At 40.2% G+C, this 12,415-nt stretch overlaps 1 protein-coding gene across 1 annotated transcript in view; it reads left to right on the top strand.

Moving 5' to 3' along the window:
• TANC2 (tetratricopeptide repeat, ankyrin repeat and coiled-coil containing 2) overlaps positions 1-12,415 on the top strand; it is a 228,796-nt gene that overhangs the window by 175,005 nt on the left and 41,376 nt on the right. Inside the window, exons 13-14 of the mRNA XM_006776730.2 lie at positions 2,338-2,446; positions 11,895-12,017. Coding sequence (XP_006776793.1) covers positions 2,338-2,446; positions 11,895-12,017 — 232 coding nt within the window. The remainder of the gene's footprint in view (positions 1-2,337; positions 2,447-11,894; positions 12,018-12,415) is intronic.

Genomic DNA, 12,415 nt, shown 5'->3' with positions numbered 1-12,415 from the left:
TGAGATATTCTCTCAAATAACTTACCTGCCACTGTAGTCCATCTTATCCAATCAGATAACCACTAGAATTCAGAAATTCTATGAAGCTCAAGATTAGAACATGGTGAAATTATTTTTTAATCTTATTAGAATGAAATCTCCATGAGATGACTCCTATAGGATGGGAACTCTCCCACCCCCTGTTCTTTACTGAAACTTAACAAAACAAAAACCAAGAAATAAAGAACATGTTTGTTTTAAACTTCAGTGTGAGATATCTTAAATGTTAAACCTGGCAGAGTAGCCAGTGTTCATTGTGAGGGAATATCATCCAGTAGACATCTAGGCTTCCTCTCAAGGAAGTGTTACCAACAAAAATTCACTTGCTACTTTTTCCTTCTGTTGGATTAATTCACTGGATTTGAAATTGAAATTGAGTTCATTTCCCTTTTCTATGACACTTCAAATGAAAGGAATAGAATTGTGTTACCAGAGGCATTAGGACTCTGCTGGCCACTAACCTGGTGGGAAATAGAGAGTTACTTAAAATAATACAGGTCCACAGAGTTTTGTGTCCACAGAGCTAGAGCCAGTGTGGCAAGAAGGCACATCCCAAAGGCGATCAAGTGTCCTTTCTTTAATGCCCAGTTTTCTTTTGCTTCCAAAAAATTTTATGGGAAATTTTTATATGCAATACTAGAGGCCCGGTGCATGAAAATTCATGCACTGGAGGGGTGTCCCTTAGCCCAGCCTGCCCCCTCTCACAGTCTGGGAGCCCTCAGGGGCAGGAGGTGATCAGGGGAAGGAGGCGAATACCTCTGCTGCTGCCACTGCCGGCAGCACAAGCCTCAGCCGGCCCTGGTTTCCTGAACCTCGGGCGGCCCAGGGTGGCTGGGCAGCCGACATCCGAGGTTTGCCTCTGCCTCGGGCCGGCCCTCGGCGACTGGGGGGCCTAAGGGGACTGGGGAACTCTGGAGGCAGGCGCGTGGAGCGGCCTTGCCACGTGCCTGCCACCCCGGCGGGGCTGAGGGGACTGGGTGCCACCATCTTGTGGCTGTGGGCACCACCATCTTTGAGGGCATAGTAAATTAGCATATTCCCTCCTTATTGGCTGTGGGTGCTGCCATCTTTGTGATAGCATGAGGGTCAATTAGCATATTCCCTCTTTATTAGATAGGATACGATGCTAGGTGCTTTGAAGAATATAAATCACTCAGAATTTCTGTCATAAATGTAAACAGAAACACACACACACATAACCCTCGATATATACACATGCATACACCCATACCTATCCATACATACAATCACACTTTAAGGAGTATTTCATTAGGATGCTTTGAGCTAGAAGAAATAGAAAATTCTAACTCAAATGTATTAAATAATAAATTTTTAGATACTTTATATAATAACAAATCCAAAATTAGGGCAGCTCCTAATGCTGTACAGTCAGGGCTCAGGTGCTATATTTCTGAAATTCTCTTAGCTTAATTCTTCTTTTGGCTTTGTCTTAGGGTAGCTGTCACATGATTACAAGAGGACCACAATAGTTCTGGGCTACAGGGGCAGATAACACAACATGCAGAGGCAGAAAAGGGTTTTCTCTTTCATAACAGAGTGGGAATCTGTTAATAAGGAGATAGGGAGGAATGGATGCCATCAGGAAACCTATAGTCTAGTAGAGGAAAGGGTATGTGGAAGTGTGGTAGATACTGTATAAGACATATAAAGTATATATAATGGTAGTTCCAAAGAAAAACTATTCCTTTTCCTCTACTGGAAGGAAAGGGAAGATAGCTGCTGTCCAGAGAATACTTCACTTGGGGAAGAGGTTGTTAATCTAGTTTGAATTTGAGATACTATGGGACCTCCAGGTGCAGAAATCCAATAGACAGTTGGATGTATACTGACCTAAGGCTGAGAAGTCTACCTAGAGAAAAGGATACAGGATGCAGGTGGTGGTGAAGGCCCTGAGGATGGATGAGCTAATTCAGAGGACAGACCAGGACCGAAAATGAGACCCTGAGAAACACTGACATTTAAAGCATGGGTGAGATAAAGGAGTTGACAGAGACAGAAAATAAAAATGAAAATCTTTTCATGCCATCTGTGTGTGGGATGGGTGTAAGCTAACTAGAAATGACATTTTGTGATATTCACACGTGTGATTTGGGTAAAGGACTGGTAAAAGCTAGGAACCTTTCAATACTTATTCTTTGCCCAGTTGCAGTTGTCCTTCCCTAAGAAACTGGTTGAATGAGACAGAATCTTGGAGGTTTGGCTAGACCTGAACAGTCCTCCACCCAAAGCAGAATGGGTACATTAACATTTCTAAAATGAGTCTCTTTTTCTTTGCAGGAGTGGTCACACATTACTTGCCTTCTGGTTTTCCCGCCAAGAGGGAAAACTAAACCGACAGCAGACTATTGAACTGGGACATCACATCCTCAAAGCACATATTTTTAAGGTAACTAGAGAAGTTAGAGGCTTTTTTTCCCCATCTCCAGCAGGCTTTCCTTAACAGTATCTGTGAAACTACTGTTATTTCAGTAAAGTCCTTGCTTTCTGAAATTATTTTGTTGCGAAGCCAGTCCATGTCCTGAAAAGTATGGCTGTTCCTCCCTAGGCATTTGGAAAGAAAACCTCATTTGTCATCTCCCAGCTTAGCGGACTGCTAGGCTTTCCAGGAAATGTACGTGTATTATCATTCAGCTGAGAAGCATATAGATGTATATTCAATATATGACCTACAATCTCCTGAGGACAGTCATGTTGTAGCAGTTAGTTGCAGATTTTCACAATAACTAAAAAAAATCACTGAGAGCACTCTTTCAGTTTTCTTATACATCTTTTTTAAAAATTGTATTTTATTGATTTAAGAGAGGGAGAGAAACATCAACCTATTGTTCCATTTATTAAGGCATTCATTGGTTGATTCTTGTATGTGCCCTGACCAGGGATTGAACCCGCAACCTTGGCCTATCAGGACAACACTAACCAACTGAACTTCCTGACCAGGGCCTCGTTTCTTAGTGAAGATTTCAATTCTCTTAGTGAAGATTTTAATATTTCTAGTGTTGTGATGTTCCAAGTATCTGGAACCATTCTCTCTTCAAATTATAATCCCAATTTGTCTCCCAGTGGTTTCAAAATTTTTAAGTACTCTATAGCATCAGCTCCCATCTCTCCACATTCACAAGGCTGGAATGGAGGACCCAGAGGAGGGCACATCATTCACTGTTTGTGCACGAATGCATTTGTTTACTCAGTGCTTACTGAGGCATTGTCCTAGGTACTAGTGCTGCAAAAACAAGAAAGATACAGACCCTAATCTCAAGGAATTTTTAGTGTTGATACCAGTATAGGGTAAAAACACAAAGGTCAAGGAAGAAATGTTCTGATTTTTCTAGCCCACAGTTTACTGGAAGTCTGATACTTCCCATCTTTACAGTCTCTTCAGACTGCTTTTCCTGGCTCAGGGTTGAGATACAGGTATATATTTTTTTTAATATATATTTTATTGATTTTTTACAGACAGAAAGGGAGAGGGATAGAGAGTTAGAAACATCGATGAGAGAAACATCGATCAGCTGTCTCTTGCACACCCCCTACTGGGGATGTGCCCGCAACCAAGGTACATGCCCTTGACTGGAATCGAACCTGGGACCCTTGAGTCCGCAGGCCAACGCTCTACCCACTGAGCCAAACCGGTTAGGGCAGATACAGGTATCTTAAACAGTTCTCTGGGTTGGACTTCCTCCAGGAGATATTGTTAAAGATAAATCAGTTCTCTTCAGAGAGAAAGATGGCAGTAAGGACAATTCAAAGAGCCTAGCAAATCTTCCCCATATGTAAGCACACAGCCAGAGAAGCCTATTCATCAGATAGACAGATGTGAACCCACAGTAACAGGTCCTTTATTTGAATCATAATTTTCTTCTCTGAAAAATCACTGTACTAAAAAAAAAAGAAAAATTACCTTACCCAATGATAAGTGGGAGAAGAATGGGACTTAAATAACAGGTAAGGTGGCTTCTTCCTGTTTCAAATGGGCCAAAAAGTATCTGCTGCCCTAACCGGTTTGGCTCAATGGATAGAGCATCAGCCTGTGGACTGAAAGGTCCCAGGTTCGATTCCGGTCAAGAGCATGTACCTTGGTTGCGGGTACATCCCCAGTAGGAGGTGTGCAGGAGGCAGCTGATCAATGTTTCTCTCTCATCGATGTTTCTAACTCTCTAGCCCTCTCCCTTTCTCTCTCTAAAAAAATCAATAAAATATATATATATTTTAAAAAGTATCTGCTACTTTGAGAAATTCTGACATTATCCTTCAGTTAGATAGGAAATTTAACTTTTAAGCATCACCACTTTGAACTCTAAAGCTTTTAGCATCACTGTCTGCCTAGGATCAGATGCAAAGCAATTTATGCTTGTCTTTTCTGTACCGTAAAATGAACACCACATTAACAGGTAAATGATAGGTTTTATTTGACCCACTGTGACTGTATCCAGTGCATGGAGACCTACATTTTAACCATACACCCATCATTGACACAGTTTTATCTTACGTTGCTACAGACAACATGGTTGCCTGAGATAAGAGTGGCTCCCTGTGTGATCCAGGCCATAAATACTTGGGTGTACAGCATAGGTGCTGACATGACTACGAGTAGAAGAATGTAGACTTGGACTACAGTTTTCCTGATGCTGCACTTTTAGGGTCTTTTAAATGCAGAATGCTCCCTGTTGATAGGCTTTGGCTTCCCCCAGACTGCTAGAATTCTCAGTGCCCATCAGCTGAAGGTCATGAAAAGGCAAAAATAGACTCTATTCTTATACCCTGTACCACTTAGAACAGGGGTCCTCAAACTTTTTAAACAGGAGGCCAGTTCACTGTCCCTCAGATCATTGGAGGGCTGGACTATAGTTTAAAAAAAAAAACTATGAACAAATTCCTATGCACACTGCACATATCTTATTTTGAAGTAAAAAAACAAAATGGGAACAAATATAGTATTTGTATTTGCATGTGGCCCGCGGGCCGTAGTTTGAGGACCCCTGACTTAGAACCTCTAATCAGCAGTGACATGTAGCCCAATTTATATTTCTTCCCAGTTAATTTTAAATTTCCCTTATTTTATCTTTGTGAAAAAGTACATACCATGTCATTAATCACTCTAAAAATCTGAGGTTGTGGGTCTATAATTCTGGAGATTAGGCCGGCTATGGAGCCCTTTTCATTCTTTTTGCCTCTAGCAACTTTATTGGGGTCTAATTTATATATCATAAAATTCACCCATTTTACTCATACAAGTCAATGACAATTAGTGTAATTAGAGTTGTGTAACTGTTGCCACTATTAGTACCTTTACATTACCCTAGAAATAATCTTTGTGCCCATTTGAAGGTACTCTGCATGCTTCTTCTAGCTTCTAGCAACCCGCTGATCTACATTCTCTCTATAGATTTGACTTTTCTGGACATTTCCTATAAATGAAATCATACAAGATGTGGTCTTTTGTGTGTGGCTTCTTCACTTAGTGAGATGTTTTCAGGGTTCATCCATGTTGTACCCTGTATCAATACTTGATTAATTCTTACTGCCATATAATCCATATTGTTTATTCATTCACTAGTTGGACATTCAGGTTGTTTCTATTTTTTGACTATTGTAGATAATACTGCTATGAACATTAGTGTACAGATATTCCCCCTTTTAGTTTTTTTTTTTAATAAAATTAGCCATTTTATAGTGAACAACTCAGTGGCACTGAATACATTTACAGTGTCAGTGTTCAGGTTTTTGTGTGGATATGTCTTCACTTCTCTTGGAAGTAGACCTAGAAGAGGAATTGCCAGTCTGTTTTTCAAAGTGGCTGTACTTTTTCACAATCCCACCAGCAATGTAGGAGTGTTCCAGTTTTTTCAAACCTTTGCCAGTACTTGTTAGACATTGTCTTACCTTTTCTTGATATTAAGAAAATCATATGCACTATGCCACAAAATATAATTTGGCCATATTGGTGGTTATGAAGTAGTTTCTTACTGTGATTTTAATTTGTATTTCCCTAAAGACCAATGATATTAAGCACTTACAGTTCTTTTATCATCCTCTCATTGCTATTTAGATTTTTTTCTTTTTAATCTATGAAAAGAAAGCAGGGTGTTTATGAATTGTGGCCAGAAATATTTCAATCTAGTTTGTGATGCAGGGTGTTTCACTGATTTGGGTCTATTCACTGGAAGGATTGTGGAATGCTCTTACATTAGTTCCCTAAATGCTGCCTTCTAAAATGTTCCTTGGATTTGTCAGTCCTATAGCATTTCTTACCTGAACAGAACTATTGGCCAGGGGGAAAGTGCTATAAGTAGACAATTAGAGCAGCGATTGCCAACCTTTCGGACCTCGCAGACCACCAGTGATCCGAGGACCACCGGTTGGTGACTGCTGATCTAGAGGGTAGAAGATCCTTTGACATCAGTCAAAATGCATGGTTTCAAGTACAGAACCCATTTACCTTAAGCAGTCTCAGTTTTCTCGTCTATAAAATGGTAAAAATATCAGTCAGGTTGTTATAAGGAGCATACAATAAAATACATAAGGTACATAATAAAATGCAAATACATAACATATACTAGACATATATCTAATACAAGGTTATATGACTCAAATTATTAATAAAAATCTCCTGACAATAAGACTTAATCATAAGCACAAATTTTATATGGTAATATCACCCTTACACTTCAGAGGTTACTTAGCATCCACTACAGCAGTGATTGGCAAATATGGCTTTGTACTTCATAGAGTCTCTCTTGAAACCACTTAACTCTGTCATTGTAGCTCAAAAGCAGCCAGAGACAATACAGAAATGAATGGGTGGGTGTCCTTGTCCTTGTGTTCTTATAAAACATGATTCATAAAAACTGGTGGAAGGCTGGATTTGGCCTTGGGCCATAGTTTGCCAACCCCTTTTTTACAATGAAAGACATCATCTCCTTTGTTTACCAGGATCCTTTTATTATAACCAAACATGGCTATTTGGGTGGTGGATAAAAGGGTAATAATCCATTTGAGATCTTTGAATAGCTACTAGTGGGTTATTGGCAATATACTTGTAAATAATTTGCTTTAAAGAAACTCATTAAATAACCCCCCAAGGTTAGTTTTTGCCATGATCTTAAGATACCTGAGCCATAGTTAAGATCCCTAAGATGAGATTGCTCTGGCTTCATCATGCTTTCTCTTTCTTCGGGAAGTATTCAAAAATACTGAGCAAGTTTCCTACCAGCTACTAAAGTGCTATAAATTTAGATTCTAACAAATATTTAAGAAAGGGACTCCATTGCCATTCATCTCTGACAAAATGAGATCCCTTCTTGCCTGAGCAATAGTTATAGATACTAAAAAGACCTTTTTCTAGTTGTCTGAACCTCAAGGTCTCTTTAAGAATCCATCAGCTTAGAATTATGTGAGGTTTTTGCTACCTCCTGCCTGGCAATGGGATCTGCCTGTGACCTTTGTCAATTTGAGTTTAACTAAACTGAACTCTTCGGAGCAAAGGGTTAGCCCCACCAAGCAGAAGAAATCAGTAGACCAGCAAGTTTGTAGTACAAGTAAAACTTATACCACAAATCCTAGAATCTAGCTCTATATTTCAGACTTATTTCCTATGTATTTATTCCAGCCTCACTGCGACTCTGAGTGTTGGTTTGTGGTCTCTATACTGGACCATTTAATTGAAGTTCATTTACCAACTCCTTTTCCCATTTTTTCTCCTCTAGCTCTTAACCAAGTCAAATAACTAAACAAACAGCCTGATTTATGAGTCACTAAAAAAATAAAGCGATCGAGTGTGATTTTTTAACTACTCTCCTCATCTCACTAGTAAATCAGTCTATATCATTATCAATTCTTACCTTTTTCTCATCTTAGGGGACAAGATGTCCCTGTTCCTATATTTTTATTATGAAATATATCTAACACATAAGAAAGCAGAGGTAATTGAATAATCAAATACTATACCATTTTTAACAGGTGTTAAGATTTGCCCATGTTTGCTTCAAGTCTTTTTCTTTATGTTTAAGAAACAAGTACAGTAGAATCCCCTTTGTATCCTTCTCTTACCCCATTTCTCTCCCTTCTCAGAGATGATTTCTACCCTTGAGTTATTATGTGTTCTTCTCATCCATAATTTGTACCTTTCCAACATAGATATATATTCATAAACAGTATACAGAATTATTGCATGATTTTTAAGCCTGGCATAAATAGTATCACAGTCGTTATATAATTCTGTGTATATTTGAGATTTACCAAGAGATCTAGATCAATGGTTTTCAACTTATGTATACAGTCGTCCTCCTTTATCCTAAGGGGATCCATCCCAAGCCCCCAGCAGAGCTTCTTCATCAGTGAATGTAGCCTCTCCAGTAATTTTTATATTTTTTAGTCCAAATCTCTTCCTGAATTTGTGTAACTGTCCTTTACTTGTGGTAAATGGCTAGATGTCACTTGTTTCAGGGGATGCCTTGTGGAAGTTTTCATACAGGCTTCATGCTTTCTGGTGTAACTTGTTGCTGTCTGTTCATGTTTTCCACCCACAAATTTAATGTCCTTTCTATCTTAACTAAGCACCTACACACACTGGGGTCATAACTTTTGCAGTTGAAGATATACAACTAGCACTATTTCATTTTTCTTGTTCACAATTTCACACAAAAGAGATTTGTCCTTGCCCTAGCTGGTTTGGCTCAGTGGATAGAGCATCACGCTGCTGACTGAAGGGTCCCAGGTTCGATTCCAGCCAAGGACACATGCCTGGGTTGTGGGCTCAATCCCCAGTAGGGGGCGTGCAGGAGGCAGCCGATCAATGATTCTCTCTCATCATTGATTTTTCTATCTCTCTATCCCTCTCCCTTCCTCTCTAAAATCAATTTAAAATATATATATATTTTTAAAATAAGATTTGTCCTTACTGTAGAGATTAACAACTTCAGCATACTTTTTTATTTTATTAAGTCAAGAACTTTCACCTTTTCACTTAAAGGAAGCACTTTACAGCTTCTCTGTGATGTGTTTGAATCACCAGCATCCCTACTCTTGTACCTTGAGGCCATAATTAAGTAAAATAAGGGTTACTTGAACACAGCACTGCAATACCACCACAGTCAATCTGATAACTGTGGCAGCTACTAACATGACTACTGGGCAGGTAGTGCATACAGTGTGGATACACTGGGCAGAGGGATGATTCACATCCCAGCAAGATGGAGCAGGACCGCAAGATATCATCATGCTACTAAGAATGATGCACAATTTAAAACATGAATTGTTTATTTCTGGAATTTTCCATTTAATATTTTCAGATTGCAGTTGATGACAAGTAACTGAAACCACAGTAAACAAAACCACGAATAAGGGGGGATTACTGAACATTAGATTCTCCTGGGGAACTTTAAGCACATACACATATTTCTTATTCCCAGAGACCATTATTCATTATTCTGGAGTATAACCCAGGCTTCTGTTTTTTAATTGGTACGTTTTATTTCTTAGAGCATTTTTAGGTTTACAGAGAATACAGTTGGTTCTCATATACTCACTCCCCCCACCATGTTTTCCCTATTATTAAAATCTTGCACTGGTGTGGGACATTTGTTATAGTTGATGAACCTATATTGACATATTAACTAAAGTCCATAGTTTACATTAGGATTCATTGTGTGTGTTGTATAGTTCTATGGATTTTGCCAAACGTGTAATATCATGTATCTACCATTACAATATCAGAAAGAATAGTTTCACCTACTCATAAATTCCAAAGCTATCAAAAGCACTCCTAGGTAAGTCTGTGGAATTGGCAGGCACACCCATTGGGGAAGCAGCTCTGATGAAGCCCAACTGTTCTGGGCTTCATTCTATCCTAAATCTTTGGCCCAGCAATTCTTCAACTTGTAGTCCTTCCATGTCTTCAATGAGGATGTGTTTTAAATTTTGTACAGCTTTGCCCTAGCTGGCTTGGCTCAGTGGAGAACGTTAGCCTGCAGACTGAAGGGTCCCAGATTCGATTCCGGCCAAGGGCACATGCCTGGGTTGCGGGCTCAATCTCCAGTGGGGTGCGTGCAGGCGGCAGCCAATCAATGATTCTCTCTCATCATTGATGTTTCTGTCTCTCTCTCCTTCTCCCTTCCTCTCTGAAACCAATAAAGAAATATGTTAAATTTTGTACAGCTTTTCCAGTTGTCCTTTGCAGGAATGTTTATCCAAATTACTTAAATCAACCATTACCAGAAGTGGAAATCCACCCAAGTTCCCCTGAGCAAAAATTACGACACAACGTTCTGGGAACATCCGGCTTTACTCTAAACAGCTTAGGCTTTCTCATTTAAAATGTACTTGGTGCCCTGAATGACTGAAACTGTCCTGGGTATCACGTAGAAAAAAAGGGTAATTTACATTCGAGGGTAATTTAAATTCAAGACGTATAGGTCCTAAGCAGAGGAGAGAGTGCTTCATCTTTCAGAGAAGCTAAATCCACGTTGCTGATTTGAACATAAATAGAAGAATGTGCATTTCAAGGCATAAAGCAGGCAGAAGTAGCTTAAGTTTTTAAAAAGAATGCCTCCCCAGATCCACTTATTAGATCTCAAACTTCATTGTTAATATCTTTCTGCCCTTGGGATTTCCCGCTTTAACTCCTCACTTGACCCAGATACTGGCGGAATGGTAAGATGACTGTGAAAGAGTCTTGCCCTAACAACAGAAAATTTAAAACACAACTTATTCTAACTTCCTTTTGGAGAAGCCCTCGTGAAAGGGGCAAACATTAGTACATGCCATGGGGACTGGGCCAGCCATACAAGAGAAAATTTGTTACTGATCGCAGTCAACCTATGTTGTTGTTTTCCTGCAGGTGAACAGACATGATCATTGCACTGTGTATCAGGGTGAGGAATGCTAGCTACTGTAACAAACCTACACAATCTCAATGACTAAACAAAGGTTCATTTCTCATTTACATTGCAATTCAGTACAGATCCTTGGACAGGCTTCTTCCACTTAGTAGTAAAATCTCCAAGGACCTCAGAATCCTCCATTCAAGAAGAACAATAGAAAGTGTGGGGAGGCCCTAGTGGGTATAGTTCAATGGTTGAGCATCAACCCATGCACCAAGAGATCATTGGTTCAATTCCCAGTCAGGGCACATGCCTGAGTTTCGGGCTTGATCCCCAACATGGGGCATGCAGGTGCAGCCAATTAATGTTGATGTTTCTCTGTCATCAGTGTTGCTATCTCCCTCCTCCACCCCCGCTCTCCAAAATCAATTTAAAAAAAAATTTTTTTTAAGAAAAAGAAAGTGTGGAGAAATGCACAGGAAGTTTGGGTCCAAGCCTGGACATGATATATTACTTCTGCCCATATTTTATTAGCCAGAAATCAGACACATGCCCCACATGACTGTAAAGGAGATTGGGAAATACCATTTTTCCCAAATGCCCAGGAAGGAAATGAGATGGAGATCAATGATCACATTGCATTTTCTGTGTCACAGTGTGTATTTTACTAACTTGAATTTAAGAGATTGATTCAAGAAGGCTAATAGAAAAGGTGTGGGGGTGGGGGTTATATCCAAATATAGCAGAAGAGAGAGGTGTTATGTAGATTTGTTGCAAGAGACTGCTAAGATAGAGACATTTGACCTTAGCTTATCCCAACAGAGCCAGTCTTTGTCCCTATCAGTAGAGTCTCACCCTAACAATGCCTGTGCCCATCAGTGGTTTTGCTGGGCACAGGCATTGTTAGGGTGAGACTCTACTCTCACTTATTAGTACCCCAAACCTAGAGGTCACTAACTTATTGCCAGTGGTACTTTTTAGCTGGGCTAATGACTTGTCTCAATATTTCTTTTTCAGGGTTTGAGTAAAAAAGTTGGTGTGTCATCCTCCATCCTCCAAGGTCTCTGGATCTCCTACAGCACAGAAGGTCTGTCCATGGCATTGGCATCTTTAAGAAATCTCTACACTCCAAATATAAAGGTAAATGCATACGAGTTACGTAGATTAAAAGAATTAACTGTGAAACATAGAATTAGGAGGACATTTAAGTGGCTATTTAAATGAACTTTGACTTGCCTTAGACTATCTCCTATTAGCCTTTTAGTGATAACTAGAGGCCTGGTGCACAAATTCATGCACCAGTGGGGTCCCTCTGCCTGGCCTGTGTGATCGGGCCAAAACTGGGTCTCCGACATCCCCCAAGGGGTCCCGGATTTCGAGAAGGCGCAGGCCAGGCCGAGGGACCCCACCAGTGCACGATCGGGGCCGGGGAGGGACGCGGGAGATTGGCCAGCCACAGGGGACCGCGGGGGGGCTCCAGGACATGTCTGGCCTGTCTCACCTAGTCCTGATGGGCCAGACCTCAGAAGCAAGCTACC

The sequence above is a fragment of the Myotis davidii genome, unplaced genomic scaffold, assembly GCF_000327345.1.
Source record: "Myotis davidii unplaced genomic scaffold, ASM32734v1 scaffold69, whole genome shotgun sequence".
NCBI lineage: Eukaryota > Metazoa > Chordata > Mammalia > Chiroptera > Vespertilionidae > Myotis > Myotis davidii.
Note: the sequence above shows the minus strand (reverse complement) of the source record. Positions and strands in the feature narration are given on the sequence as shown.